A 27209-nucleotide genomic window follows, 5' to 3' on the forward strand; every position below is an offset into this window, starting at 1 on the left:
AGGGGGCTCAGATCGCACTCTGACCCTGATTTTAAACATTTTGTGTTTCAGCATTAAAAAAAGGACGGTTTTGGATCACACCTGACCCTTATCACAAAGATGACAACATCCAGATTGGGCGTGAGGTGAAAATATCCTGCCAAGTAGAAGCTATCCCTTCAGAGGAGTTGACATTTAGTTGGTTTAAAAATGGTCGCCCACTACGAAGTTCTGAGAGAATGGTTATAACCCAGACGGACCCTGATGTTTCCCCAGGGACCACAAATTTGGATATCATTGACTTGAAATTCACCGATTTTGGAACTTATACATGTGTAGCATCTCTCAAAGGAGGCGGCATCTCTGATATCAGTATTGATGTTAATATATCCAGCAGCACAGGTAAGAACAAGATCTATTTTCATAAAAAGAAATTATTTTAAAATCTCAATCTGAAAAAATGAATTTGTTTCTGCCCAACTTTGATATGTATGCTAAAATAAGAAAAAGTAGTCCATGATTATGAGACTTCATACCTGTTTACTAGATATTAAGCAGTTCCCATTTTTCCACATTTAGTTTCGGTAAAAATAGAGGAATTTATAATTTAAAAAATTACCAATAGAATATTTTAGTGTGATGGGGGCTTAATTGATATTTATGGAATAAATTTGGGATAAAACAGGGCTCAGGCACAGAAATCAAACATCCCTCCTGGACAAAGGTAATTTTCTATAAAACTGTATTAACAAACCAATATGTGTTTTTGCTCTTACCATTGTCATGGTTGTTATTATATTTGTTAAGCACTCACTATGTGCCAGGCACTGTACTAAGCACTGGGGTAGATACAAGTCCTTATCCCACATAGGGTTCACAGTTTTAATCCCCATTTTCCAGATGAGGTGACTGAGGCACAGAGAAGTTAAGTGACTTGCCCAAGGTCATGTAGCAGACAAGTGGAGGGGCCAGGCTTAGAATCCAGTCCCTCTGGCTCCCAGGCACTTTATCTCAGTTCATCATGGTCCCAAGTCCTTGATGCATCAGTAAGAAATAGATCATTTCATAGCTTCAAATTTATCAGATGACAGCTTAAAATTCCCACTGTTTCATGAAAGAAATGTCACTATTTAAATATCATTAGTGTTCCTTCCTGCCACTTGATTTTATTAACCTCTTTTGAGTTTCAAAGAAGAGTGTGTTTCCTTAGCATCACTACCAACAGTTCCTTGGCAGTTACTGATGAGTTTTACATATAATAATAATAATAATAATAATGGCATTTATTAAGCACTTATATGTGCAATGCACTCAGGAGGTTACAAGGTGATCAGGTTGTCCCACGGGGGGCTCACAGTCTTAATCCCCATTTTACAGATGAGGTAACTGAGGCCCAGAGAAGTTAAGTGACTTGCCCAAAGTCACACAGCTGACAATTGGCAGAGCCGGGATTTGAACCCATGACCTCTGACTCCGAAGCCCGTGCTCTTTTCCACAGAGCCACACTGCTTCTCGGCTGCTGTAGACAAGTAGGAGCATTAAAGAAGCGTGGCTATTTCTGTGTTCATGTGATAGTACAAGAGAGAACCTTATAGAGGGAGCGTTTTGCAATGCACGTTCTCCGAGTCTGGAAGGGAGAAGGGAAATTGAGAAGATATCACATGGTCTAAAGGATGATAAAAAGATGCTCAGCTCAGTTCTTTGGCTGCAGGTCATTGGGGGAGAGGGGAAAAATGGCCCTTCCCTCTGACCCGAGAATGGAGGTACTCAGACACCTCTTCTCCACCCCCTCAACAAGTAGGCGCTCATGTGGGCTCTGCTAGCTGAATTTCTGGTCCATGGGAGTTCTCAGTTTCTGGGTTCACCTCGTCCTAGCTGGAACATTTGAGGTGACATCCCAGACCTTGGACTTGGGCTAGGCTCTGGGGGTCTGCTCTCATTAACAGCAGTCCTGGGGGGAGATTGTTGGCATCAGCCTAGTATGTCTATGTTCTTAGGGTTTCCGCATGTTGGGACTGGGATGGTTGAGAAGCAATTGCCTGCCTTTGAATTATTCCAACTCCCACAGTGTCTTCAACCCTCTCTCTAACTCCATGTAGATATATGTCTACATGGAGTTAGAGAGTTGAAGATGACAGTATACATATATATTATATATATATGTGTGGGGGGGGGTGTAGATGTATATATATATATATATATATATATACACACATACATATGTATGTATATATGAACACATTTATATACATCCACACACACACATCCCCCTCGTCCCCCTCTCCATCCCCCCATCTTACCTCCTTCCCTTCCCCACAGCACCTGTATATATGTATATATGTTTGTACATATTTATTACTCTGTTTATTTTACTTGTACATATCTATTCTATTTATTTTATTTTGTTAGTATGTTTGGTTCTGTTCTCTGTCTCCCCCCTTTTAGACTGTGAGCCCACTGTTGGGTAGGGACTGTCTCTATATGTTGCCAACTTGTACTTCCCAAGCGCTTAGTACAGTGCTCTGCACACAGTAAGCGCTCAATAAATACGATTGATGATGATGATGATAATATATATTCATATACACACACATATATATATGTGTGTGTGTGTGTGTGTATGCACAGAGAGAGAAGGTTGCATCAAGCCAACACAACACTATTATGGACGCCGAATGATAAATCCATGTTGCTCAACATTTAATAAATGCGTAATTGACAATCATGGATAATGATCCTTTCATTATCACTGGTCTCCTTTTGACATTGTAGGTCAATCCCAACACACATTTGCTGTTTTGGCAGAACTCAGTGTTTGTTTGGTTCCACAATGTCCTTTTGCCACTCTTTTTTGAAATTTTTACAGATATGTCTCTAAAAAAGAGGTCATTGGGAGTTATTCAGGCATATAAATGACATCTGAAACTCTAGATTGATGGTGTTGGGTGCACGTAATTCAAAATGAGGCCATTTTTTATCCTTTAAATACTGCTCCAGAGTGAATACCCTGGATACTAAGTAGCTAACTTTTATTATTTTAGATGCATTCCTGACAGAGGTTTTTAGAAGACAGATAACTCAGAAGCATCTGTAGCAAAGCTATAAAAATCACTAGTGAGTCAGATTCTCCAGATGCAAATATGAAAATTTAATGGGATTTTCATCATGCAATGTCTGATGGGTAGACCTGCAACTCAGTATATATTTAGATTTCTTGAATTCCTTCCCGTTCAGAATATCCGAGCATTGGGATAAATGAGCATCTTTCCACCCGGGGAATCCTGGAACCACCCACACTCATATTTATTTGCATTTGAAATGAAAAGTAGGTAATTGGAGAAGCAGCATGTCTCAGTATCCTGGAGATAATGATGTTGTCCAGTAGTAGTAATAAGCACCGGATATGAGCACTGAGATGCTATCTCAGCATGGCTTAGTGGAAAGGATACGGGCTTGGAAGTCAGAGGTCATGGGTTCTAATACCAGCTCCACAATTTATCAGCTGTGTGACTTTGGGCAAGTCACTTGACCTCTCTGTGCCTCAGTTACCTCATCTGTAAAATGGGGATTAAGACTGTGAGCCCCACGTGGGACAACCTGATCATCTTGAATCCCTCCACTGACCAGCTGTATAACTTTGGGCACATCACTTGACTTCTCCGAGCCTCAGTTACCTCACCTGTAGAATGTGGATTAAGGCTGCGAGCCCCACGTGGGACAACCAGATTGCCTTGTCTCTACCCCAGTGCTTAGAACAGTGCTTGGCACATAGTAAGCACTTAACAAATGACATTATTATTATTATTGTTATTATTATTATTTATTATTACTTTTCAACCCTGAAGCTGATCCTGATCTAGCCAACTATTCATTTTCACAACTACTATTGTGAGGGAAGATCTAAACATCTCCCAATATAATGATAATGATGGTATTTGTTAAGTGCTTACTATGTGCTAAGCACTGTTCTAAGCGTTGGGGTGGTTATATGGTAATCAGGTTGTCCTATGTGGGGCTCACCGTCTTAATCATCATTTTACGGATGAGGTAACTGAGGCCCAGAGAAGTTGTGAGTTGCACAAAGTCACAGCTGATAAGTGGCAGAGCTGGGATTAGAACCCATGACCTTTGACTCCCAAATCCATGCTCTTTCCACTAATCCACGCTGCTTCTCAATATGCAAAATGGAGAGATCTGGGCAAATCTAGAGTATAAGGATCTCCCACTAGTCTGTAAGCTCTTTCGGGGCAGCGTTCGTGTTTACCAACTCTATTATATTGTACTCTCCCAAGCACTTAGTACTTGCTACAGTAAGTTCTTACTAAGTGCCATCGACTGACTGATTGATATTGCTCTCTCTCAAACGTTTACTGTGCTGCTCTGCGCACATTTAATACAGTCTAAAATAAGGGCCCAGTAAATACCATTGATTAGTTGATATTGCACTTTCTCCAGAATTTAGTACAGTTCTCTGCCACAGTGCTCCACAAAGACCATTGATTAACTGACCTACCCCTCAGGACTGCATAGGAGCTTCAATACAGTAGTTAGGGTGAAACACTTTTCCAGACTTCTAATGTGACACTTTACATACTTGTTTGGATGAGGAACAGGATTTCAGAGTAAGAGGCAGGTTTGGGAAATGGAACTTGTAAAAGTTTCGTGTTGCTGGTTGGAGTTGAGCTGGGCCTACACTCTTTGTTGCGTTGACCTTTAGATAGTGAGGCATGGGGTGTGTGTGTTGAGGGGGGGTGTATGTTGGCGGGGGGGTGTATATACGTGTCCTGCTTTGGAGAGGACAAAGGATAGAAGCTATTAATGAGGTTTTGGAAACTTTAAGGGAAGCTAAAAGTCCTCTGCAAAGTTAAGACCCACTTCTTTCCTAATGTCCCTCCTACATCTTGGGCATAATTTCAGGTAAAAAGGAGACAGGAAGTTGTACACCTAGTTTTAATATGGTGGCCTCCATAATGATGGAGAAGCAGAGAAGCAGCGTGGCTCAGTGGAAAAGAGCCCGGGGTTTGGAGTCAGATCTGGGTCATGGGTTCAAATCCTGAATCCGCCAATTATCAGCTGTGTGACTTTGGGCAAGTCACTTCACTTCTCTGTGCCTCAGTTACCTCATCTGTAAAATGGAGATTAAGACTGTGAGCCCCCGTGGGATGACCTGATCACCTTGTAACCTCCCCAGCGCATAGAACAGTGGTTTGCACATAGTAAGCACTTACTATGCCATTATTATTATTATTATTATTTCCCTACCTTGCCTCTATACCATTTCATCTACATTTCCTTTGAGTTTTGGGTACCTGGGAATTGTCCACAAGGGAACATAATATGGTAACTTTTAACTTGCTAGCTTGCTGAAGTGTCGAGTTGCTGCAGTGTGGTCTAGTGGATAGAGCACAGGCCTGAGAGTCAGAAGGACCTGAGTTCTTGTGCTGGCTCAACCACTTGTCTGCTGTGTAGCCTTGAGCTTGCCACTTAATGTCTCTGTGCCTCAGTTACCTCATCTGTAAAATGGGGATTATGACTGTGAGCCCTACATGGGACATGGACTGCAGCCAGCCTGATTACCTTGTATCTTCCACAGCATTTAGAAAAGCGCCTGGCACACAGTAAGCACTTTAGCAAATACCATGATAAAGAAAACTGTCTTCACACACATATACAAACCTGTTTATGTCTATCTTCCACAAGGGAGCACAGGAAGAACCAGTTATGGGAGGTGATTGTTTGGAAATGTGCCAGTTGTATATTTTATTTTGCCCCCAAATTTCCTCTTTCAGTGGTTATGTTTAGTGATTCATTCATTAGTCCCTTCCTCTTTTGAGATTGTAACTCTTGTATTTAGTGTGTTTATATTAATTGTGATTTTCAATTAACAATGCAAAGACTTAGAAAATATTCAGAATGAAGTAGGAAAAACTCTTGTATGCACATACTTCAAATATTTTTCTTTTTGGGTGGCTCTTTATTACAATAGTATCAATTTGGCAGAGAGAGGAAATGACATTGTCTTTTAAATAGTTCATAATTGATCAGTTTTTGTTGAATATCCTCACAATTATGAAGAAATGACCCAAAAAATGGAAAATCAACATCCTGTCAGATTGGATAATGAAGCAATGTCACTTTACGTGGAGGGCCCCTTGGACGAATGTAATGTTCAGAACAATATAGACATGCAGCCCCAAATTAGCCTTGAATATGTTTATGCTGGTGCCACTTTGACAGTATTTTAAGGACTCTGAGGTGTTGGAGCAATGTTTTAGGAGTGGAGATTGGGAAACTACAGTGTAGATGGAGAGGCAGTTGACTGCTGCAAATGACAATTGAGTCTTTAGTTGTGTGGTTAAAAGAACTGGAGTTATATCAAGTTCCCCGGCTGTGTCATGGAATTTTGAGCCAGGTACACTGAGTCCATTCACCAACCCAGATTCTGCTTTGATTTATTTTTGGGGGAGTGTTTGGGTGTCATATCACCTTTTCTCTGTATTTAGCATAACCATATAGATTTCCGTGAAAGGCAATTACATAGTTACTAAGACAAAAGGAGCAGAGAGATGAAGAGAGTGGGGGTCATGGGAAGATATATTGGTCACAGGGCATGAAAACCAGCCATCAGCTCAAAATATTATATGGCCTAATGTAAGGAATAGTGATGATATTGATTGGTATTGATGGGGAATGGCTAAATTTCTATCATTGGATCATCTCTATTCACAAAACTATGAAAGAGAGGTAAAGCGATATGAACATTCATTGCTTTTCTCCAGAGGGAGTAAATGTGAGGAATGGGAAGTTAGAGGGTGAGAAGGAAGGAGAAAGTGGGTAGAAGGAAAATGCTGGAGAATCTGCTTTGGTAATGACTGGGAAAACATTACTCATATTTATTTGTGTGTGTGTGTGTGTGTGTGTGTGTGTGTGTGTGTGTGTGTGTGTGTGTGTGTGTGTTAGGACTTCCATCTACAATAAGACCAAGTTTTTAAAATTATGGGCACAACAGTAATGATTAATCCAAAATTGAGTATACCTAAAACCATTCTGACTCAGATCAATAAATGCCTCATTTTCCAAAACATTAGAACTAAGAATCTATTTTATATGATGCGGTTTGTCAGGGGTAGTTCAGCGAGTTAATTGTTCCTAATTTAATTGGTTTAGTTGAGTAACAGAATCTTTACTGATGTCAATGGTAATAGCAAGTAACTTAAGTAGTTCATCTTCTATATTAAGGGTCTTCCTTACCAGCCATGAAAAATACAGTAACTTGTCATGCTAATGGAAAAAAGCAGTAGAATAATTGAAATTGAACAAGAGCCATAGAAGAAGTTTACTTTGTCGCTACTCTCCCTTCCTGTTCTTTTGATTTATATGGGCATTTTTATTTGTTGCATATTATTTGAGTGCCTTGTTTGTGCAAAGCACTGTACAAAGCATTGGAAAAAAGTAAGCTGCTCAGTTAATCGGTATCAACTAATAATAATAATAGTAATTATGATACCTGTTAAGCACTTAATTATGTGCCAAGCATTGTTCTAAGCACTGGGGTAGAATGTGGCCTGTGCTCTGTTCACTAAACCTTTATGCTTCCTTGTTGATTGCTTACTATGTATAAGGCACTTTACTAAGTGCTTGGGAGAGTAATTCCTGCCCTCTAGAATCTTAGAGCCTAGTAGGGGAGACATACACTGAAGGGAGGTGCGTGGCCTAGTAGAAAAGCAGTGTGGCCAAGTGTGAAGAGTATGGGCCTTGGAGTAGAGGACCTGAGTTCTAATCCCAGTTCTAATCCCAGTTCTTCCAGTTGCTTGCTGTGTGACCTTGAATAAGTCACTAGACTTCTCTGTGCCTCAGTTTTCTGGACTGTACAATGGGAATTCAGTACCTGTTCTCCCTCCTACCTAGACTGTGAGCCTCATGCAGGACAGGTACTGTGTCTGACCTAATTGACCTGCACCTACCCCAGCCCTTTAAACAGTGATTAACACATAGTAAGCTCTTAAACACATAGAAGCAACAGAGTTCAAATCGATGGGCATAAGTGATGTGTGTGTTGGGGCAGGGAATGGATAATTAGACCTCAGTTGGCCTCAGGCCTTGTGAATCTTGTTCGGGTAGTTGCTGTCATACTCAAAGATGCCAATGATAGTGAAAATCATGTACTTATATGCGTGCAGCCTGTGTGATTGGGTAATGAAGGGGAGAGAGGCTTTGGTAGATATAGACAGAGTAAAGGCATTTTTTTCCCAGCTGAATGAAATTTGTGTGGTCCTAATGACTTGGTGTCAAATGATTCTGCTTTCTTGGTCCTATATAATTTAGCTGCATTATTTTCTAGAGTTGTTCAAACAAAGATATACAAGGCAGCTGTCTTATCACTAATTGAAGAGACGTTTACGATGAAAAGAATGTAGAGGTCCTCAGGCTCCCATTTAAGTGCACACATTATTACAGCAGTGAAGACTTTCAGGGGTCTGTTTGTTTTCCTAGGCACTGTATCCCACTACAGGACATACCTTCCTTTGGGGTTGTCAAGGAGAATGAGTCTGGGTACCATTTTCTTCAACATCATCATCATTAGTATTTACAGAGCACATACTGTTCTCAGAGCACTGTACTAGGCACTTGGGAGCCTAATTAGAGAAGCATAAGGCACAGTCTCTGCACTTTGGGAGAATAAAATTTAATGGGGACGAAATCTAATGGAAATAAGATGTAACTGGTAACAAGAGTAGTAGGCAAAAAATGGGCCAAAAATCAATGCGGGGTGGATAGACCAAAATGCACAGACGTGCTAAGAATCTCACTGGGAATGAAGGATGTAGTTTTTAAGTGAATTTGAAGGTAGGCTAGGGGAGTAGCTTGATAGATTTGAAGGCAAAAGGGAAGGACGTTTTATATAGAGGGAAGGGTGTGTGTGTTCAGTGGAGTGGACATGGGGGAGCTGAGAATGGGATAATGGGAAAATTACCTGAGAAGGAACAGAGTGTGAGCTGGAATTTAGTGGGGAAAAATTAAGGGGCAGCTGGTGATGTCCCTTGAAAATAGAGGTCAGGGGCAGCTCCTGAAGGTTTTTTCCTTTGTTTTATTTTTGAGGAGAGGAATAATGGACTTTGGCATTTTAGGGAGATGATCCAAGCAGCAAAATGTAGATAGTGTGAAGATGGGAGAGGATAGAAGCAGGGAGACCATTATGCATCTGGATACAGTAGTCTATCCAGGAAGTGGTTTTATAATATACAAAACTTAAGAATCGAAATGTCAATGCACTTTAATTTTTCTGAACTACATAAAAATTCAGTTACACCCATGTCATACAAGCTCATAGCCCCACTCATAATTGAAAGGCATTCAGAAGAGGGCCACATTAATTTAATCCCTCTGCAACCCTAGCTTCAGAGGATAAATTCTTAGTTTAATGGGGCCTCGTTACCTTTCATAGATTTTTCATTTTTCATCTTTCTCTCTTGTTGATTCCAAATCAGAATGGGAGGGGAAAAAAACAATAAAACTGGATAATACTTCAAGTGGGATTTTATTAGTGTGTTTGGGAGATATTTATGAGTATGGGCTTCATGCATTTATTATTACTAATAATAAAAAGAACAATAATTGTAGTATTACACAAAATCCCCCGGGAGGACATCAGATATCAATATTATAAAACTTGCTATCCCAAAAATATGTTAATATTGTTTGCCTGCCTCCTATACAGGACTATGAATTATAGATATTTCATGTGCAGCTCAGAGTCACCAAGCTAATTGGAAAATTTTACTGCAGATTTGAACAAAATGGTTGCCTTCCTTTATAGTCTCTAGCAGTTAAATGACCCTAATAAGATGATTAATGTTTGCTAAGCTCTAAACTGAGCCATTTTGAGGCAACATTTGTGCTTTTTGTGAAATTCAAATCCCTTTCCATAAAGTTGTTTTCCCTGAGGAGTGGTTTACTGCAGCAATTTATTCTTAGCCAACTTCCTAAATCGGGGGGAAAAAAAATTGAATTCATTTTCAAAAAAATAATCTAGCCCACATTTCATTAAAGGTCCCCTACAATATATTGATGAAATTGCTGTTCATGTTAGTTATTAAAGTGCTAACAGTTTTCAAATTTTCAACCAGTGCACTGAAGAAAGGTAAATGTATGGAAAATTGAACACCTGTTAAAGAGAGTTCAGTGTTAAAGAATATAGAACCTAACTTTTAAGGGTAGATTATAACCTTCACAAAAGAAGGGCAGCATATGTAATCATCGTAATTCTTACTATTCAAGTTTTTTGAAATGTGTTCATATAAATTTCTGCCAGAACCTCAGAGCGCCGCTGGTGGAAATAGAGATTTCAGGCTGACCTCTTCGTCCACCTCAAGTTCATCCTTGGATGCTTTAATTCTGCCCTGTTCTCTGCCCGGCAAAATTCTTTCTCCAACCTTATTGACACCCACACCCATTGCCCTCACCAGTTGATCCAGACATTTTAATTCCTTCCTGAAATTCCCTGTACCCCCCCCGCCCCCTTACCCCATCACTTGTCCCTAATGACTTGGCCACCTACTTCATTGAGAAAACTGAAACTTTCAGGTGTGATTTCCCTAAATATCCTCTGTTCATCTCCAGTCCCTCCCTCCCTCCTGCCCCTTCTTCAGCTCTGCTGAATGGGCAGTGGATAGAGCATGGGCCTGGGGGAATTCTTTGGAGAAGACACTGATGCTAGGAAAAGTCTGGGGAAAAAGTGGAAGAGACAGACAAGCAGGTAGATGGATAGAAACCGTAACAACGGTAACAGAAGAACCATTAGAAAAGTTGCAGATTATGGCAGAGGACAGGACATTCTGGAGAAAGTATATACATGGAGTCATTATGAATCGGAAACGACTCGACGGCACTTAATAATAATAACTATAGCTTGTGATCGATGGGCCAGTGCTCCACTAGTGTGCTGGGGTGCAACTGAGTTCAGGGTTTCGTTGTCCTTGTTACCACCCATTCAAACCTCTCTGGGATCCCAGGCCACCTAATTGGTGGGAAGCCGTTTGGTCTCTGGTATTAAAGTGACTTGGAAGTCTGACCTACCACCTATCCTCTCTCCTCAATCAGATTGAGGCAGAGAAGTTGACGGCACTACCATCCTTCCAGTCTCACGAGCCCGCAACCTTGGTGTCATCCTCGACTCCGCTCTCTCGTTCACCCCTCACATCCAAGTCGTCACCAAAACCTGCCAGTCTCACCTCCGCAACATTGCCAAGATTGGCCCTTTCCTCTCCATCCAAACCGCTACCCTGTTCATTCTAGCTCTCATCCTATCCCGTCTGGATTACTGTATCAGCCTCCTCTCCGATCTCCCATCCTCCTGTCTCTCCCCTCTTCAATCCATACTTCACACCGCTGCCCGGATTGTCTTTGTCCAGAAACGCTCTGGGCATGTTACTCCCCTCCTCAAAAATCTCCAGTGGCTACCAATCAACCTACGCATCAGGCAGAAACTCCTCACCCTCGGCTTCAAGGCTGTCCATCACCTCGCCCCCTCCTACCTTACCTCCCTTCTCTCCTTCTACAGCCCAGCCCGCACCCTCCGTTCCTCGGCTGCTAACCTCCTCGCCATGCCTCGTTCTCGCCTGTCCCGCTGTCGACCCCCGCCCACGTCATGCCCCTGGCCTGGAATGCCCTCCCTCCGCACATCCGCCAAGCTAGCTCTCTTCCTCCCTTCAAGGCCCTACTGAGAGCTCACCTCCTCCAGGAGGCCTTCCCAGACTGAGCCCCCTCCTTCCTCTCCCCGTACTCGCCCTCTCCATCCCCCCTGCCTTACTTCCTTCCCCTCCCCACAACACCTGTATATATGTATATATGTTTGTATGTATTTATTACTCTATTTTATTTGTACATATTTATTCTATTTATTTTATTTTGTTAATATGTTTTGTTTTGTTCTCTGTCTCCCCCTTCTAGACTGTGAGCCCACTGTTGGGTAGGGACCGTCTCTATATGTTGCCAACTTGTACTTTCCAAGCACTTAATACAGTGCTCTGCAAACAGTAAGCGCTCAATAAATACGATTGAATGAATGAAAGTTGATATTTCTAGAATCTTTTTGCCCATTCTATCCAAGACCTCAAGCAGGTTGGTACAGTGGTCTCTGTGCTGTAAGTGCTTGATAAATACCATTGATTAATTGATTTATAGAAAAAGTTTCTGCATAATTGAACAAGTGGTAGTTTTTCAGGCTCTAGCAAGGCTTATTATTGCCTCCGACAATATCATTATTGATAATAACAATGACAATAATAACAACTGTTCACTTCTCTTATTAATCATCGTATTTTTTAAAAATCATCATTTAGAAGACAAAAAGAAGTGAATGCTTGGATTCTAGGAAGCATAAAATATGGTAGAGGAAGACTTTTTTCCCTTGGAATCAATTTGGCCCCAGAACTAAGGAGACAGTCATTTGGAAACCTGGATTCTTAGTGTCCCTAGAATGTGACTTTACAATAGGACTTATAATTATAGCATCCATGAAGTACTTCCTATTTGACAAGCGCCGTTCTAAGCACTGAAGTAGATGCAACTTAATCGGACTTCACCTCTTGATAAGTAAGAATGTCAGTGAATGGTATTCATTGAGTTCTTATGGTGTGCAGAGCATTGTTCTAACTTCTCGGAGAGTACAGTACAATCAAGTTGGTAGACATCCTGCCTGCCCTCAGGAGAGTACAGTCTTGAGGAGAAGACAGATATTAATATAAAGACCACTGAAGGTAGGCCTTTCTTCTTTTCACAGTTTTGAATGCATTTTCCCCCTTCTGCAGTGAGGTAATTCACAATCCGTTTTGAGAGGGAAAGCATAAATGTGACTGAATGGGCAGATCATTCAGAAAGATGAAGAATTTCCGGAATTGTTATGTATGACAAAAACAATAAACCTAATTGGGAGGATAGAGAGATTATAGAAATCCAGTAAGACATATTAATAAACTTGAAAAGCCATCTATCACAGAGTGAATAATCTCTATATACACATAATAGCAATAAGGAAAAATATGGCATGCATGGATATTACATATGCACGCTTCTGTATGTATTTGCGTTTTACATGTATTCATTCTGTTTGTTCATATCTATTGTTGATATAGTTGTCCTTCATACTCAAAAGTAATGCCTCTATGTAGTTCTTCCTTGAGTTCCTGTGTGGCTGAAAGACCAGTGGGAGATGCTCAATTCTCCCCTCAAAGCATTCATACAAAGCCTGTCCTTTGTGCTGTTGTGTTTGATTGCCATGGTTGGTGCTGTTATGGGAATAGTATGTTTTGAGCACCAATAGCTGATACTTAGTCCACTTCTATAAAAAGTGTTTATTCTACATAGAGCCCCTAAATAAAATCTATTTGACATTAAACAGAATTATACTTGCATCTAAAGTAAATGCCACGTAAGCCCATATTAATGAAATGTTATTTAAATCAGTATCCATGATCCATTGTCAATAAACAGAATGAGTGTAGATTATTCCATCAGTGATTCTGAGGTAGTTTTTTTTACAGTTTTTAAAAAATTAAGACCATGGTTCTTTCTGAAACATTTCGCATTGCACAGCTATATATTCCTGTGCCATTGAATCTCAGTTAGTAATGCCTCCTTCTGGATATAAGAAAGTTCCCTTCTTCTTAACTGACCAGTTATCTATAAATAGATCAGTCAATTACACTTCATTGCCCGACAGAACATGTGCCCCTGATTTGTGATGGAGCATTCTGCTGGCTGGTTGTTTCATTTTCCATTTGAAAAACTACTCAAGAATCTACCTTCATTTCGTGTCCAAATGTTTATTCAAATTGCAGTAGTGTCTCATTCCAGGAAGAGGAAGCACATTTTGCCTTGTACCATCAGTGGTCTAAGGTCTAATTAGGGCATTTGCAAACCACAAGCTGTGTCCAGTGTGATCATGGATAAGTGGCCTAACAATGTCACATGTTCCTCCAGAGAGGCAAATGGCCTTTTTATTAGAAAAGTAAATTGATTTTTCATTGCTGTTGTCCATTGAGCAGTTTACTCCTGTGGGCAACAGAGGCACCAGAGAGGAAAATAAATTGTAGATTACTGTACAATGTCCTTCCTTTGCTATTCTTTCCTAATTTTAATATGTGTCCAATGGACAATTGACATATTTTTCTTCTCTTGTTACTTCAGACGGGTGTTTAGGAGTCCTTTAGCCTCTTTTGTGCCTGATTAACCTGAAGAGGTGGTTTTCCCCAGCTTCCTGTTACGAGAGGACCCTGGCTTTCATTGCAACCCCCTGACTTTCTTGAAGGCTTATATGACACATTTGCAATGTCAAAGGGAAGGGATGATACAGCACGTTTCTCTGCTGTGAAGAAACACCATGAGGAAGCAATGGCTCAAACCAGATCATTTGACCACCCAACTTCCTCTTGGCACTCTGGAGCACTGGTTTACTTCCAGATGCTGAGTGGGAAGGAATAGGTACTCCCTTGCTTTGGGAGATCCAGTTGAGAATCTTATTATTATTATCAGACCAGGCAAGTAGGAATGTTTTCTTCTTCTCTTTCCTAAATGGAATCCACGTTGAAAACTATTTAGCCCAAGCAGACAGTGTTAGATCTGTTTCCTACTGGGTCCCTTAGATCATCCTTTTCTTATTCATCATTTAGACTTTAGTCCAAATGGCTATAAAAGCCTGGATCCGTATTTTAAGACAAATTCAAGCCCCCTTTAAATATGTCAATGTGTGCATGCCTTGGGTATGAGTCTGGGCTGATTTAGAGGAGCAGGACATTTTGAAATTAGTCTCAATTTGTATTTCTTTAAGGGGATCCCTTGTCAAGTGACCCCAGTCTTAATTTAAAAGGAAACCTCCCAGATCTCTGTGATTGCCTGTGCTCTTTGAATTCATTGTATTTTCTATCTGCCAAACTGTAAGTGCTTTCTATTGGTGCCAATATCTCATCATATATCTTCATGTTTTATAATGGTATTTCTTAAGCACTTTCTATGTGCCAGGCATGGTACTAAGCACTGGGGTAGATACAAGGTTGTCAGGCTGGACACAGTCCCTGTCTCACATGGGGCTCATAGTCTTAATCTTCATTTTACAGATGAGGTAACTGAGGCACAGTGATTTTAAGTGACTTGCCCAAGGTCTCTCAGCAGGCAAGTGGTGGAACGGGGGATTGAACCCAGGTGCTGACAGACGACCCCTCTCACCACCTTCAAAGCCTTATTAAAAGGACATATCCTCCCAGAGGCCTTCCACAAATAAGCGCTCATTTCCTCTTCTCCCACTCTTCCTGTGTTGCCCTTGCATTTGGATTTGCAACCTTTATTCACGTCCCTCAGCCCCACAGCATTAAAGTACGTATCTCTAACATTCATTTATATTAATGTCTGTCTCTGCCTCTAAACCATAAACTCACTGTGAGCAGGAACTGTCTCTCCCAATTCTGTTATTCTGTGCTCTCCAGAGTGCTTAGTACAGTGCCCAGCACACAGTTAAGTGCTCAATAAATATGATTATTGTTTAATCAATCATGAGTGTCTTCAAATCCTCAGAGTTATCTACTTTCCCAGCCATCTTTTAGCAGTCCATGTCTTCCCGGAGATTCTTTAGAAACAGACCTTTTCTTCTGGGAAGGCCTGTGGAAATAAAGAGCTATTTTTGTCTCTTTTGAGTAGGAATGATAAAACCACAGTTGAGCGTTTCATCTTAAATCACACAGTCAATTAAAAATATTTACCGAGTGCTCATTCCGTCCTAAGGTGCTTGGGAGAGTACAGTAGAGTTAGTAGACCTCATTCCTGCATTCAGTTCAGCAGAGGAGGCTGACACTAAAATGAATTACAGCTAGGGTAAAGCAGTAGAAAATAAAGATATGTACATGACAATGCCAGTCAGAAGGAAAAATGTTCTCAATGATTATGAAACCTGTGAAGACAACCCAATTTTTAACCTATTGTTGTAGAAAGCAAAAATCATGCAAGAACTGTTGATCTCTTTTACACCCTGGAAAAAATGCCCATAATAATAACCCTTTTGTCTCACAGATGCTGCCGAGCTTCTTATTTAAAGTGACACAATCAGAATAATTTATTTTCAGGGTACTGTTACCTGGATGGCTGGGAAGCTACTACTATAAATCTGAGAGTGATTCTGTCATTTTGTTGCTTCCTCTTGTTTTTGATGGTCAATGGGATTCTTCTGAGACTATTTTTGTGCCATAGCAACACCTGCTGGGGGTGAGAAGTTGGAACAGAAGCAACTGATGCTTAACAAACCTATTATTCTGATTGAGTGTCAGTGCTTGTTTTCTGCCCACCAATGTCAGCCGTTCAGAGCGGCTGTTCACAGGCTCCTGTCTGTCTCCGGCTTTATAGAGATGACTACAAACAGTGCCCTAATGAGATGTTTGCTACCCCTTGTGGGTGCACACGGATCATTTTTGATGGGTGCCTGTGGGTCTGTGCGAAGGGAGAATGGTGTATGTTTGTGTTGAATTTTTTTCAGTTTTGAATTTCATGTTTCCCATTTCCATCCATCCCCCTATTTTGCTTCTGTCTGTTAATGTACAGGTATGGAAAAAATTAATTGTAAATCATTACTATCCACTGAGTCATTCAACACTATGAGTATCAACTCAATCAGTGATTCAGAGGATCGTGCTGATTTTGAGGATTAGAGGGAATTATGAGCCATGGCTGGATGGCTTTCCAGCTTATTGAAGATATGGACAGACAATATTAACTTGACACTGGACAGGATGGGGAGGTAGTTCAGCTGGAGGCCTGTATCCTATGGGAATTGCTTACAAGCCGGAGGCATTCCTGAATAATGATAATTATGGTATTTGTTAAGCGCTTACTATGCCAGGTACTGTTCTAAGCTCTGGGGTAGATACAAGAAAATTGGGTTGAATTCGGTCGCTGCCCCACGTGGGGCTCACAGCCTCAATTCCCAATTTACAGATGAGGTAACTGAGGCCCAGAGAAGTGAGGTAACTTGCCCAAGGTCACACAGCAGACCAGTGGCAGAGTCAGGATTAGAACCCATGACCTTCTGATTAGACGTGTAGTCTAGTCACTTCTTGTTACCTCAGTTTCCTCATCTGTCAAATGGGGATGAAATACCTCTTCTCCATCACTTTTGTGAGTCCCCAATGGGACAGGGACAGTGTCCACTCTGATTATCTTGGACCTAACCCAACACTAAGCAGGGTGCTTGTCCCATAATAAGAACGTAATGAATTCTATTGTTAATCCCATTTATGTCAAACAATCACTGTCTGGTTCTGTGGAAGTTCTGGTGAATCATGAAATTGACAGGATCACTGAGGCACCTTCAGCAGATTTCCTATATTGGAAATTAATTCAAGACTAACTGGGGACTCCTCGATCTCACAACTGTGAATGGTTCAAGTGTCTTGGTGTGTTTTTGAGTGTATTCTCTGGCCTCTGAGAAATAGAGGATTGTCAACAGACCATCCCACTCTACAATGCATGACAAGATGAATAAAATGCTCTGTGAATCATTGAGAAATCCTCAGGCTCCTCCATTTCCCTTTCTCGTCTTGGACCATTTTCAAACACATCTGACTACTGTTCGACTTAATTTAAAATGATAATTGAGACATACCCACCATCCAGGCTGGAAACTTTCCAGAGCTAAGCCTCAGAATTTAGAGAGGAGCCTAAGGTTTCTGGTTTGGGATTTTTTCCAGGTTAAAAGAAAATGTTGGTTTCATATCTCAGAATGCTTCATTTTCTCCTAGTGATTCAGAGGATTGTGCTGATTTTGAGGGTTAGAGGGAATTATGAGATAAGTGAGATCACATCATCTTCATTTTAATGCAGCAACTGAAAAATGTCATTTTGAGGGAATCACTTTGGGTCCCTCATCTTCTCATCACCCACCCTCCCTCACAGTCTCCACTTGCACCTCCATCTACCAATCATATGCCATACTTCCTGGCAGGAAAGGTCTTTCCACCACTGGGGAGAGAGAGAAGGAGGGGAGACATTTGGCAGGGGCTGTAGGTTGTGATATTGGGGGGTCCCTCAGCCTGGTGGCCCTGGGTGTCAGCCCCAAGAACCCCTGTGTTAATCCAGCTCTGCCTCCATCCAAGCATTTTGGAAGCTCACTGTAAGCAGGCAATGTGTTGTTTTATTGTTACATTATACTCTCCAATGCACTTAGTACAATGCTCTGTACACCGTAAGCACTCAATACGGTTGACTGACTGAGTGAATGAACCATTTTCTAAAAACTACCATTGAGGGGAGCTTGAAAATATGGCTGCCATGACTTTGATAGATTCATCTCGTAATGATCAATGCAATTTTGAGTTATTTTAAATAGAACTATAATCAAAGGGGAAAAAAAAACTGCACAGTGGCCTAGTGGAAACAGGATGAGCCTGAGAGTCAGAGGATCTGAATTCTGATTCTGAATCCACCACTGGCCTGCTGTGCAAACTTGGGCAGTTCACTTAACTTCTCTGGGCCTCAGTTTTCTTACCTGTAAATTTTAGTTTCAGTGCCTGTTCTCCTTCCCACTTAGATTGTGAAGCACTATGTGGGACGGGGCTATATCTTACCTGATGATTTTATAATCTACCCTGGCACTTAATGCAGTGCTTGGTACATACATAGTAAGCACTTAACAATGACTATTATTGTTGTTATTATTATTATCATTTCAGTGAAATCATCACTGTGGTGTTGCTTAGCATCAGGACGAATGTCCAAATTTGAGTTTGTTGAGGTTTTCTGGAACCTTTAACAAGTGGTCCCTTAGCAACGAACTGACACTGCTCCATTTTATATGCAGCTGCATGTGTACTGTATTATTTGTACTGAGAGAATAGCTGCTGGGGAGCTTAGATTCCCTAGTTCCAAATGACCTACTTTATATTTCAGAGAAAGATTATGAAGGAAATATGTTTCTACTGTCTTATAATCACCTAAAAGCGTAACACAGCTAAACTGGAATAAAAAGCATGCATGTGACTTTGGAAACCAGGACCTTGCAATACTGCAAGCTTTAAATAGGAAACTCTGCCCTTTAATATTCTTGTTAATGTTTGTATTAATTCAGACAAATCTAACAATTTTGACCACTTTGCTTTAGAAAGGAATAATAAGAAGAATAATAATGAAGCAGTGTGGCCTAAAAAGAGCATGGGCCTGGGATTCAGAGGACCTGGGTTCTAATCCCAGCTCCATCATGTGTCTGCTGTGTGACCAGAGGACAAGACATGCATCTTATGCTTCTGTTCTGTAGTACTTTCTAGGAGCTTAGTACAAAGCAATGCATTCAGGAGCTGCTCAATCAATGCCATTACTACCACTACTACTGACTATTCTGTTTTTAAAGGGAGAATCTTGTCAGCAAGCATGGCTAAACGTGTCACCTCAGCAAAAGACACCTTGAAAGAAAATATCCAGCCAAACTGTTTGTTTCCTCTCAGCTGGCAATGATCATAGTTTCACCTGTTTAACAAGGGAATTTTTGGATTAATTACTATTAGATTCTTATAGAAAAATACAAATTTAAATTATTGGTGTGGCATTGTTATGATTAGTAAAAATAGGAGAAAATAAATAGATGCACATGTATTTCTATAGGAAAATGGATAAAGTCTCACTACACTTAAAAAAATGTATTTACTTTTGGTATAGCTAAAGTGGACAGAGGATCTGTGCCTTGTATTCCTGGATTGGATGACATTGATTAGACAAAAGAAATGATTCAGACATCTCCAATCATTTTTTTTATTCATCACCCCTGAATAAAAATTAAACCCAGCCTTTCAGATATGTATTTTCTAGTAGCCAACAGATATAACTCATATTCCCTTATTTAAAAGATGCTCAGCCTTCAAGGTTTATAATGTGCATTTTTTTATTATTGAATATTCTGGGTGACCACATGCCCTAGAAGTTGCATTGATTGGGTTGACCTCATGATGTGCCCGTGGCAACTGCAATTCCATACAGTTGCCTATTTGGTAATAAACTCTGTCAGTGTTTACTAACATTAAAACATTTTCTTTTTCCCATTTCAAGTTCCACCCAATCTGACTGTTCCACAGGAAAAATCACCTTTGGTCACCAGAGAAGGAGACACCATAGAACTGCAGTGCCAAGTGACCGGGAAGCCCAAACCCATTATCCTGTGGTCCAGAGCGGACAAGGAAGTCGTGATGCCCGATGGGTCCATGCAGATGGAGAGTTACGATGGAACGCTGAGGATTGTGAATGTGTCCAGGGAAATGTCAGGAATGTACAAGTGTCAGACAAGCCAGTACAATGGATTTAACGTGAAACCCAGGGAAGCTTTGGTGCAGCTCATTGTCCAATGTAAGTACATTCTAGCGCGGTGTTTGTTATTCTTTTCCTTATTTTTTTTTAAATGGCGTTTCTTGAGCACTTATGTGCCAGCAGACAAATGACTGACTTGGGCTTAGAATACAGATCCTCTGATACCCAGGCCCACGCTCTTTCCACTAGACCGCACTGCTTCCCAAATTATCAGGGGAAGGGGAGCTAAGCCATGCTAGAAACAAATAGGGCTGATTTTGAATGTGGAGCCAATGGTTGTGATTTCAATACTTTTGTGTTCTTAGTTTCTGTCATGGGTTTCTGAAGTCTTTTAGACTGAATTGGTATGCGCAGAATGGAAGAGTAAGTAAGTATCCTTAGAGTCATCTTTGTGTCTGCTTTGGTTGTGGATATTTGAACTGTGAAGAGCTGTATAAGTATGTATAGGCAAAATAGAGGATTGTATAGTGATTTGGTTAAACGGAGTTAAATTGGAGGGTGGTGGATTGGTTTTGTCCAAATCAGCCAGAGTGGTTCTGTGTCTTGTGCCTTTGTCTCAGAAAATCACTCAATTTCCAAATAACTTTGCCTCTGCAGACCTAGCCAGTTATTTCTTTCTGCTCTAGTGAAGTTATTGTTCTAAATATGGGAAAAAATAATTGATTTGAAGGTATTTTATAATGTATTTGACTATCGATGTGGTACCTTAAAAATCTCCTTTAATTTAGACTGAATTTGTGAATTTTCACCACCCCAAATTCCTCTACATTTTGACTGGTGTGAAGGAAACAGGTTGTTGGCATTTGTGTCTAGATTCAGGACAACTGACTATATGTGCTTATGAAACTAGTAAAACTGGTATTTTCATACCATTTCATTTCATTCAGTCCAATTGATATGGAGTTATAATAGCTCTTCTACCTCTAGACTATAAGGTTCTGTCCTAGACTCCTTGTGGGAAGGGAACATGTCTATCTACTCTGTTATATTGTAATCTCCCAAGTGCTTAGTACAGTTCTCTGCCCACTGAGGGTTCAATAAAAACAATTGATTGTGGTATAGTCACATGCCTGTTGGAATGTCTGTGTTAATAATAAAATAAAAATTAAATGCTCACTATGTGCTAAGCACTGTTCTAAGCACTGGGGTAGACCCAAATTAATCAGGTTGGGCACAGTCCATATCCCACATGGGGCTCACGGTCTTAATCCACATTTCCCATGTGGGGCTCACAATCCTAATCCACATTTTACAGATGAGGTAACTGAGGCCCAGAGAAGTTAAGTGATTTGCCCAAGGTCATATAACAGACAAGTGGCAGAGACAGAATTAGAACTCAGGTCCTTCTGTCTCCCAGGGCCCGTGCTCTATCCACTAGGCCATGCTGCTTCTCTGGGTTGACAACTGCTAGCCACTTTGTCCTCCACTCTTGTTGGCACCTGGATCCCACCGAAAAGCTATCATATCCAAAGTCCCTAGGAATAATAAAATAAATTTGTCCCCCGATTTTTTTATACATCCCAGTGTGCAGCACAATGCTTGGCATATGGTAAGTGCTTAACCAATACCAAAATCATCATGCAATTATGCAATTACTGTTCCCCACCCTACACCCTTCCATTTTATAGCATTCAAAGCATGTAGTTCTAACTGGATATCTTGTCATTCTCAGTAGTTTTGCATCTAAGAGATGGAAATAAATATAATTGCTCCTGTAAGGAGATGTTCATTTTAGAAGCCTGAGTATTAGGGAAAAAGTAATAACCCCTCTCTCCTTTAGACCTTTCAGATCTCGAGATGTCTCACTTATGGTCCTTAAAGTATCAATTGCTATGGTTTTGTCATTAGCATAGAGCAGAAAGCTCTGTGCCCTGACTGGACTTTTCCAGTACTTTCCTGCATCCATATTTTATTTTAAAAGTATTTTGAAAATGGACCTTAGAAGAAAAGCCAGTGGCAGGAGACATTAAAAGTCTCCTTTAATTTAGATTGAATTGTGAATTTTCACCACCCCATATCCTTCTAAGGTTTGACTGGCTGATTTGAAGGAAGCAAGTTGAGGGCATTTGTATCTGGATGCAAGAAACTGAATATGTGCACCAATGAAACTAATAGCACAGGTAATTCCACACTAATGGGATTAGTGAATAAAACATGTGTCTGGAAGCCAGAGGACCTAGGTTCTAATCCTGGTTCCTCCTCTTGCCTGCTTTGTAGTCTTGAGTAAGTCACTTAGTTCTTTCTCTGTGCCTCAATTTTCTCAACAGCAAACAGTGGGGATTCAGTACATTTTCCCTCCTACTTGACTGTGAGCCCCATCTGGGACAGGGCCTGTATCAGGTCTGATTAACTTGTATCTACCCTAGTGCTTAAAAAAAAGAGAGAGAAATTCACCCTAGTTAGTATGGAAAATTCCAGGGATTTTAAATGACTAAATCTGTGTGAGATTTGTTATTTAATGATCAGTTAAAAATAGAAATATCATTTGAAAGTTGTTGGTTTTTTCCTATTCCATATCTCTTATAAATTTGTCTTTTGCTGCCACAGGTAAGTAAAGCTTAGTGAATGTTAGGAACAGAGGACTCTCAGAGAGTTCCATGTACTACTGAGGATGTCTTCATCACCCTGATATAATAGTATTTATTAAGGATTTTTGGTACAGTGAACCCTGTGGGAGTTTTCAGCTCTAGAAATAAAAAGTAGAACGTAAGATGTAAAAACTGACTATTGTCATATAAGAAAGAGATACTGAAGAGCAAACAACAAGGTTTGGGTCTATTTTTAAAGTGTAGAAAGCAGAGCATAAGGGAACAGAGAACTTTGGAACTCCCAATTGATTCTGTTTATTTTTTTTTTAATTTTGTAACTTTACTTAATTATATTTCCTGCCCTTCTCCAAGAGGAAGGGGCAAGAGGACCAGCAAATGGAGCTGGACCAAATCACTTGGCAAGTCAGGGGCATCTGTGCTTTCGTCTCTTTCTCCATTTTCTCTCTTTTTTCTCCCTATAATGTAGTGAACCAAACTTGCGCAACTTAGTCTCCCGAGTGAAGCAAAATCAATTTTGGAAGTTTCATTATTCTGCCTACATAGAACCCTGACTGAAGAAGGTATATATAAATCTGATATTAAAGCATTCACTTTATCAAGCAGTGATACCGAAAGGAGAGATGTTCTATTGTAATTTATGGCTTTCTCTTATATCCACACTTTATGTGACCATAATTGTACTTTGGGATCCCATAAAATACTCTTTATTGAAAGACATTTTAAATGCATTGTTTTTCAAAGCACTTGTGAAACCTTTTAGGACACCTACCTTATTTTGAAATAATCACCTTACAGATCAGTGAAGAAAAAATTAGACTGCACTGAATTTTCCTTTGTTGGCCAAGGCCTAGATCTCCCTCATGTGTTTAAATTAGTTCCACCTATAATTAGAGCACTGTGTTCACCCAAGAGCTCTAAGTGGGCTGTAGCAGAGATGACCTACTGATATACTTTAATAAATCTGTTTCAAAGAGGCTGATTGATATATCAGTCCCCTTCTTACTCCACCTTTTGAATAGAATTTTGTTGGAGAATTAAGGAACTTCCATCTGACAGTGTGCTTAGTACAGTGCTCTGCACACAGTAAGCACTCAATAAATGTGAGATTGAACATGCGTCCCTCTGGTGTCGAAAGAAATGATCATGCACAAGCATGTAGTTGCAGCATGACTGAATGCCACAGTGATAGTTTTCCTTGATGCAGGATTCTTCAAGGTCACAACTCCTATGTTATAGGAGAACTGGGTATAATCTTTTATCAACAATCACTAGTATTGAGTGCTTACTGTGTGTAGAGCTCAGTATTAAGTGCTTAGGAGAAGACAATAGAATGAGTAGACATTATCCTTGACCACAAAGAGTTTATGATCACATAATAATAATAATAATAATGGCATTTGTTAAGTGCTTATTATGTGCAAAACACTGTTCTAAGCACTGGGGAGGATTCAGGGTGATTAAGTTGTCCCACGTGGGGCTCACAGTCTTAATCCCCATTTTACAGATGAGGGAACTGAGGCACAGAGAAGTTAAGTGATTTGCCCAAAGTCACACAGCTGACAAGTGGCGGAGCTGGGATTGAACCCATGGCCATGCTAAAATATTTCCATCTCTGACTATTTTCTCTCTCTGTCTTTTTTTAATCTCTACCGTTTTCTACAGTTTCCACAGGAAGAAAGAATTGGGTGAGGGCAGATGATTCTAAACAGGTCAGGAGAAAGGAACTTCTCTCTGAGGGAAAGCAGAAAGGAGCTGCATGAATTGCCTTCAGAATGAATGCACAATCAAATGGAATTTGGTGGTCTTCATAATAAATGGAAAATTAAAGGCAAACTGCAGAGAAATATAAAAGATATGATGAAGTAGTTAGAATAAATCACAGAGTAATTTTGTGTGGGATCTGAAATATAAAGACTGACAATCCAAAAATGGAGCAGACCATATGATAATCTCAGCAGGTTTCAGATACTGAGAAAATAAAGGTTCCTCGACCAGATAGTCACTTTCCCTGGGTAACTGCATTCAGTCATTCACATCAAATGGCATTTGTCCTGAACAAACACCCCCGCAACAACCCCGAATTAGAGAGGATCCAAGTTGGATGGCTTTACGTGCTTTTCCACTGGCAATAAGCAGTTAACTACACCTAAAAAAATTGTCAAAATTAGAACAGAACCCTGGACTGTTCATGCAGTGACACACTCTGTCCCCTAAAGTACCAAAGTTTGCTGCCTCTTTCCCAAGCCTCTTTTGCCCTAAACGTTTTGGCAGCTCTGTGGTTAATGGGCTGTGTGGAGTTCATGCTTCTGCTTTGTGAATGTTAATCTGGTTTGAAAGAGAAGCTTCTTAAAGCTGTCACTGTTACCAGGGGCTTCAGCTAAGCGAATATCAGTGACAAAGTAATTATTGATTAGCTCTGGTTACCTGAGAGCTATTTGTGATAGTCAAATAGAAAGGAGGTATCCAAGACTCTCAGAGGCATTTACAAGCTCATGGGCAACATTTTAATTAATTGGCCTGGCATTAGGTGACAGCTTTAAGCTGACAAAGTCTCAGTAGTAGACCACCCCTTGAATGTTGGAGTAAGAGCTAAGTCGGCAAATACAGCTCTCAATTTCATTATCCCCCAAAGGCAGAAAATTGAAGTACAGTTAGCCAGAAGGTGAGCGAGAGAGATTTTCATTTACCAGGAAAGTGTTTGATATTTTTAAAAGCATCCATCCCTTTCTCAAGCGATAGCACTATGGAATATTGAGTAGAACTCCTGTTTGTCTCAAAGAATCGCGTGGTCAGATCGAAACCTCTTAGCCTGTCCTTTAGCTCTTTTAATTCTGCCCTAGTAGCTGCAGCCCTTCACCCCAGAGAAGCTAAAGTCAGTCTAATATTTTTAAAAAGCAGTTAATATTCACAATGGCCCCCTTCCTCCCACCCATGAGACCAGGGGAATGGGGTATGTAACATTTTTATAAAATATACTTTTCAATTTGCCAGTTCAAGAAAATCCCAAGAAGCTTTTGTTGGGTATTTTATAAAGCAGTTTAATTTTTAAACAGTATACTGATCCCTCCATATGCATTTTTAATACTTACAGTACTGATTTGAAATTCCATTCCATGCCTGATCTGTGTGAACAGACTTAACCAAAATTATCGGAACCCGTTTTACAATGGTCCTATGTGCCTATCTTCATCTTTCCTGAATAGATTTTCCCTTTTTAAAAGAATTGGAGCAATTCTACAGGAGACTGAAGATTCAAATAGAGGTCGTATTTGTGTCTGAGGCTGTGTCTCTTTCAATCAGTGGCACTAACTGTATGCAGAGCACTGAACTAAGGATTTGGGAGAGTATACTAGAATAAGTACACACAATCCCTACCCTCAAGGTGCATGCACTCTAGTCAGGGAGTCCAAGAGCGACATTAAAATAAATGACAAATAAGGGAAACAACAGAATACAAAGATATGGACGTAAATGCTTGGGACGAGATGGGGAAGTTAGAACATAAGTGCCTGTGGGGTGAAGGCTGAAATATAGGAGAGGAGTGAGTAGATTTGAGGAAAGTGTGTTGTGGTATTTGTGTGGGTGGAAGGGGTTTGCTTAGCTATTTGTGGCTTTACATTTTTGGTCTGGAGCAGGCTAAAGTGTGGCTACTGCAACTGCGTGGCCAGTGGGTAATCTGTGACCCCATGGTCACTATCAGTCAATCAATCTTTAGTATTTATCAGTATTTACTATATGCAGAGGATCGTACTAAGCATCTGACTGTATGTTTGCTGTGGGCAGGGAATGTGTCTATTGTTGTATTGTACTCTCCCAAGCATTTAGTACAGTGCTTTGCACACAGAAAGCTCTCAATGAGTGAACTTGGGAAAACACAGGTGTGCAGCTTCTTCACTCCTGTGCTGAAGCTGTCACTGATATTTAGGGTAGAGACCAGTCTCCTTACGGGAGAAGCAGTGTGGCTTAGTGGATAGTGCATGGGCTTAGAAATCAGAGGTCATGGGTTCTAATCCCTACGTCGCCGCTTATCAGCTGTGTGACTTTGGGCAAGTCACTCAACTTCTCTGTGCCTCAGTTACCTCATCTGTAAATGGGGATTAAGACTGTGAGCCCCCCGTGAGACAACCTGGTTACCTTGTATCTACCCCAGCGCTTAGAACAGTGCTTCACATGTAGTAAGTGTTTAACAAATACCATCCTTATTATTATTATTATTCATGCAACTTCAATCATTGGGCATAAAGCGAAACAACACTCTCATTTAAAAGAGTGACTCCAGCCTTCTAGGACATTAAGAAGGGGCAGGGTAGAGGAAAGAAAGAGGGTAGAAAGAAAAAGAATGGGGTGAAA

General features: G+C 40.5%; 1 protein-coding gene across 2 annotated transcripts in view; it reads left to right on the plus strand.

Moving 5' to 3' along the window:
* The window catches only part of MDGA2 (MAM domain containing glycosylphosphatidylinositol anchor 2), a 460928-nt gene that overhangs the window by 340243 nt on the left and 93476 nt on the right, over positions 1 to 27209 (plus strand). For both annotated transcript variants that reach the window (XM_038756395.1, XM_038756396.1), the window contains 2 exons: positions 52 to 381; positions 20056 to 20349. In XM_038756395.1, coding sequence (XP_038612323.1) covers positions 52 to 381; positions 20056 to 20349 — 624 coding nt within the window. The remainder of the gene's footprint in view (positions 1 to 51; positions 382 to 20055; positions 20350 to 27209) is intronic.

This window comes from Tachyglossus aculeatus, chromosome 14 (assembly GCF_015852505.1).
Source record: "Tachyglossus aculeatus isolate mTacAcu1 chromosome 14, mTacAcu1.pri, whole genome shotgun sequence".
Classification (NCBI taxonomy): domain Eukaryota; kingdom Metazoa; phylum Chordata; class Mammalia; order Monotremata; family Tachyglossidae; genus Tachyglossus; species Tachyglossus aculeatus.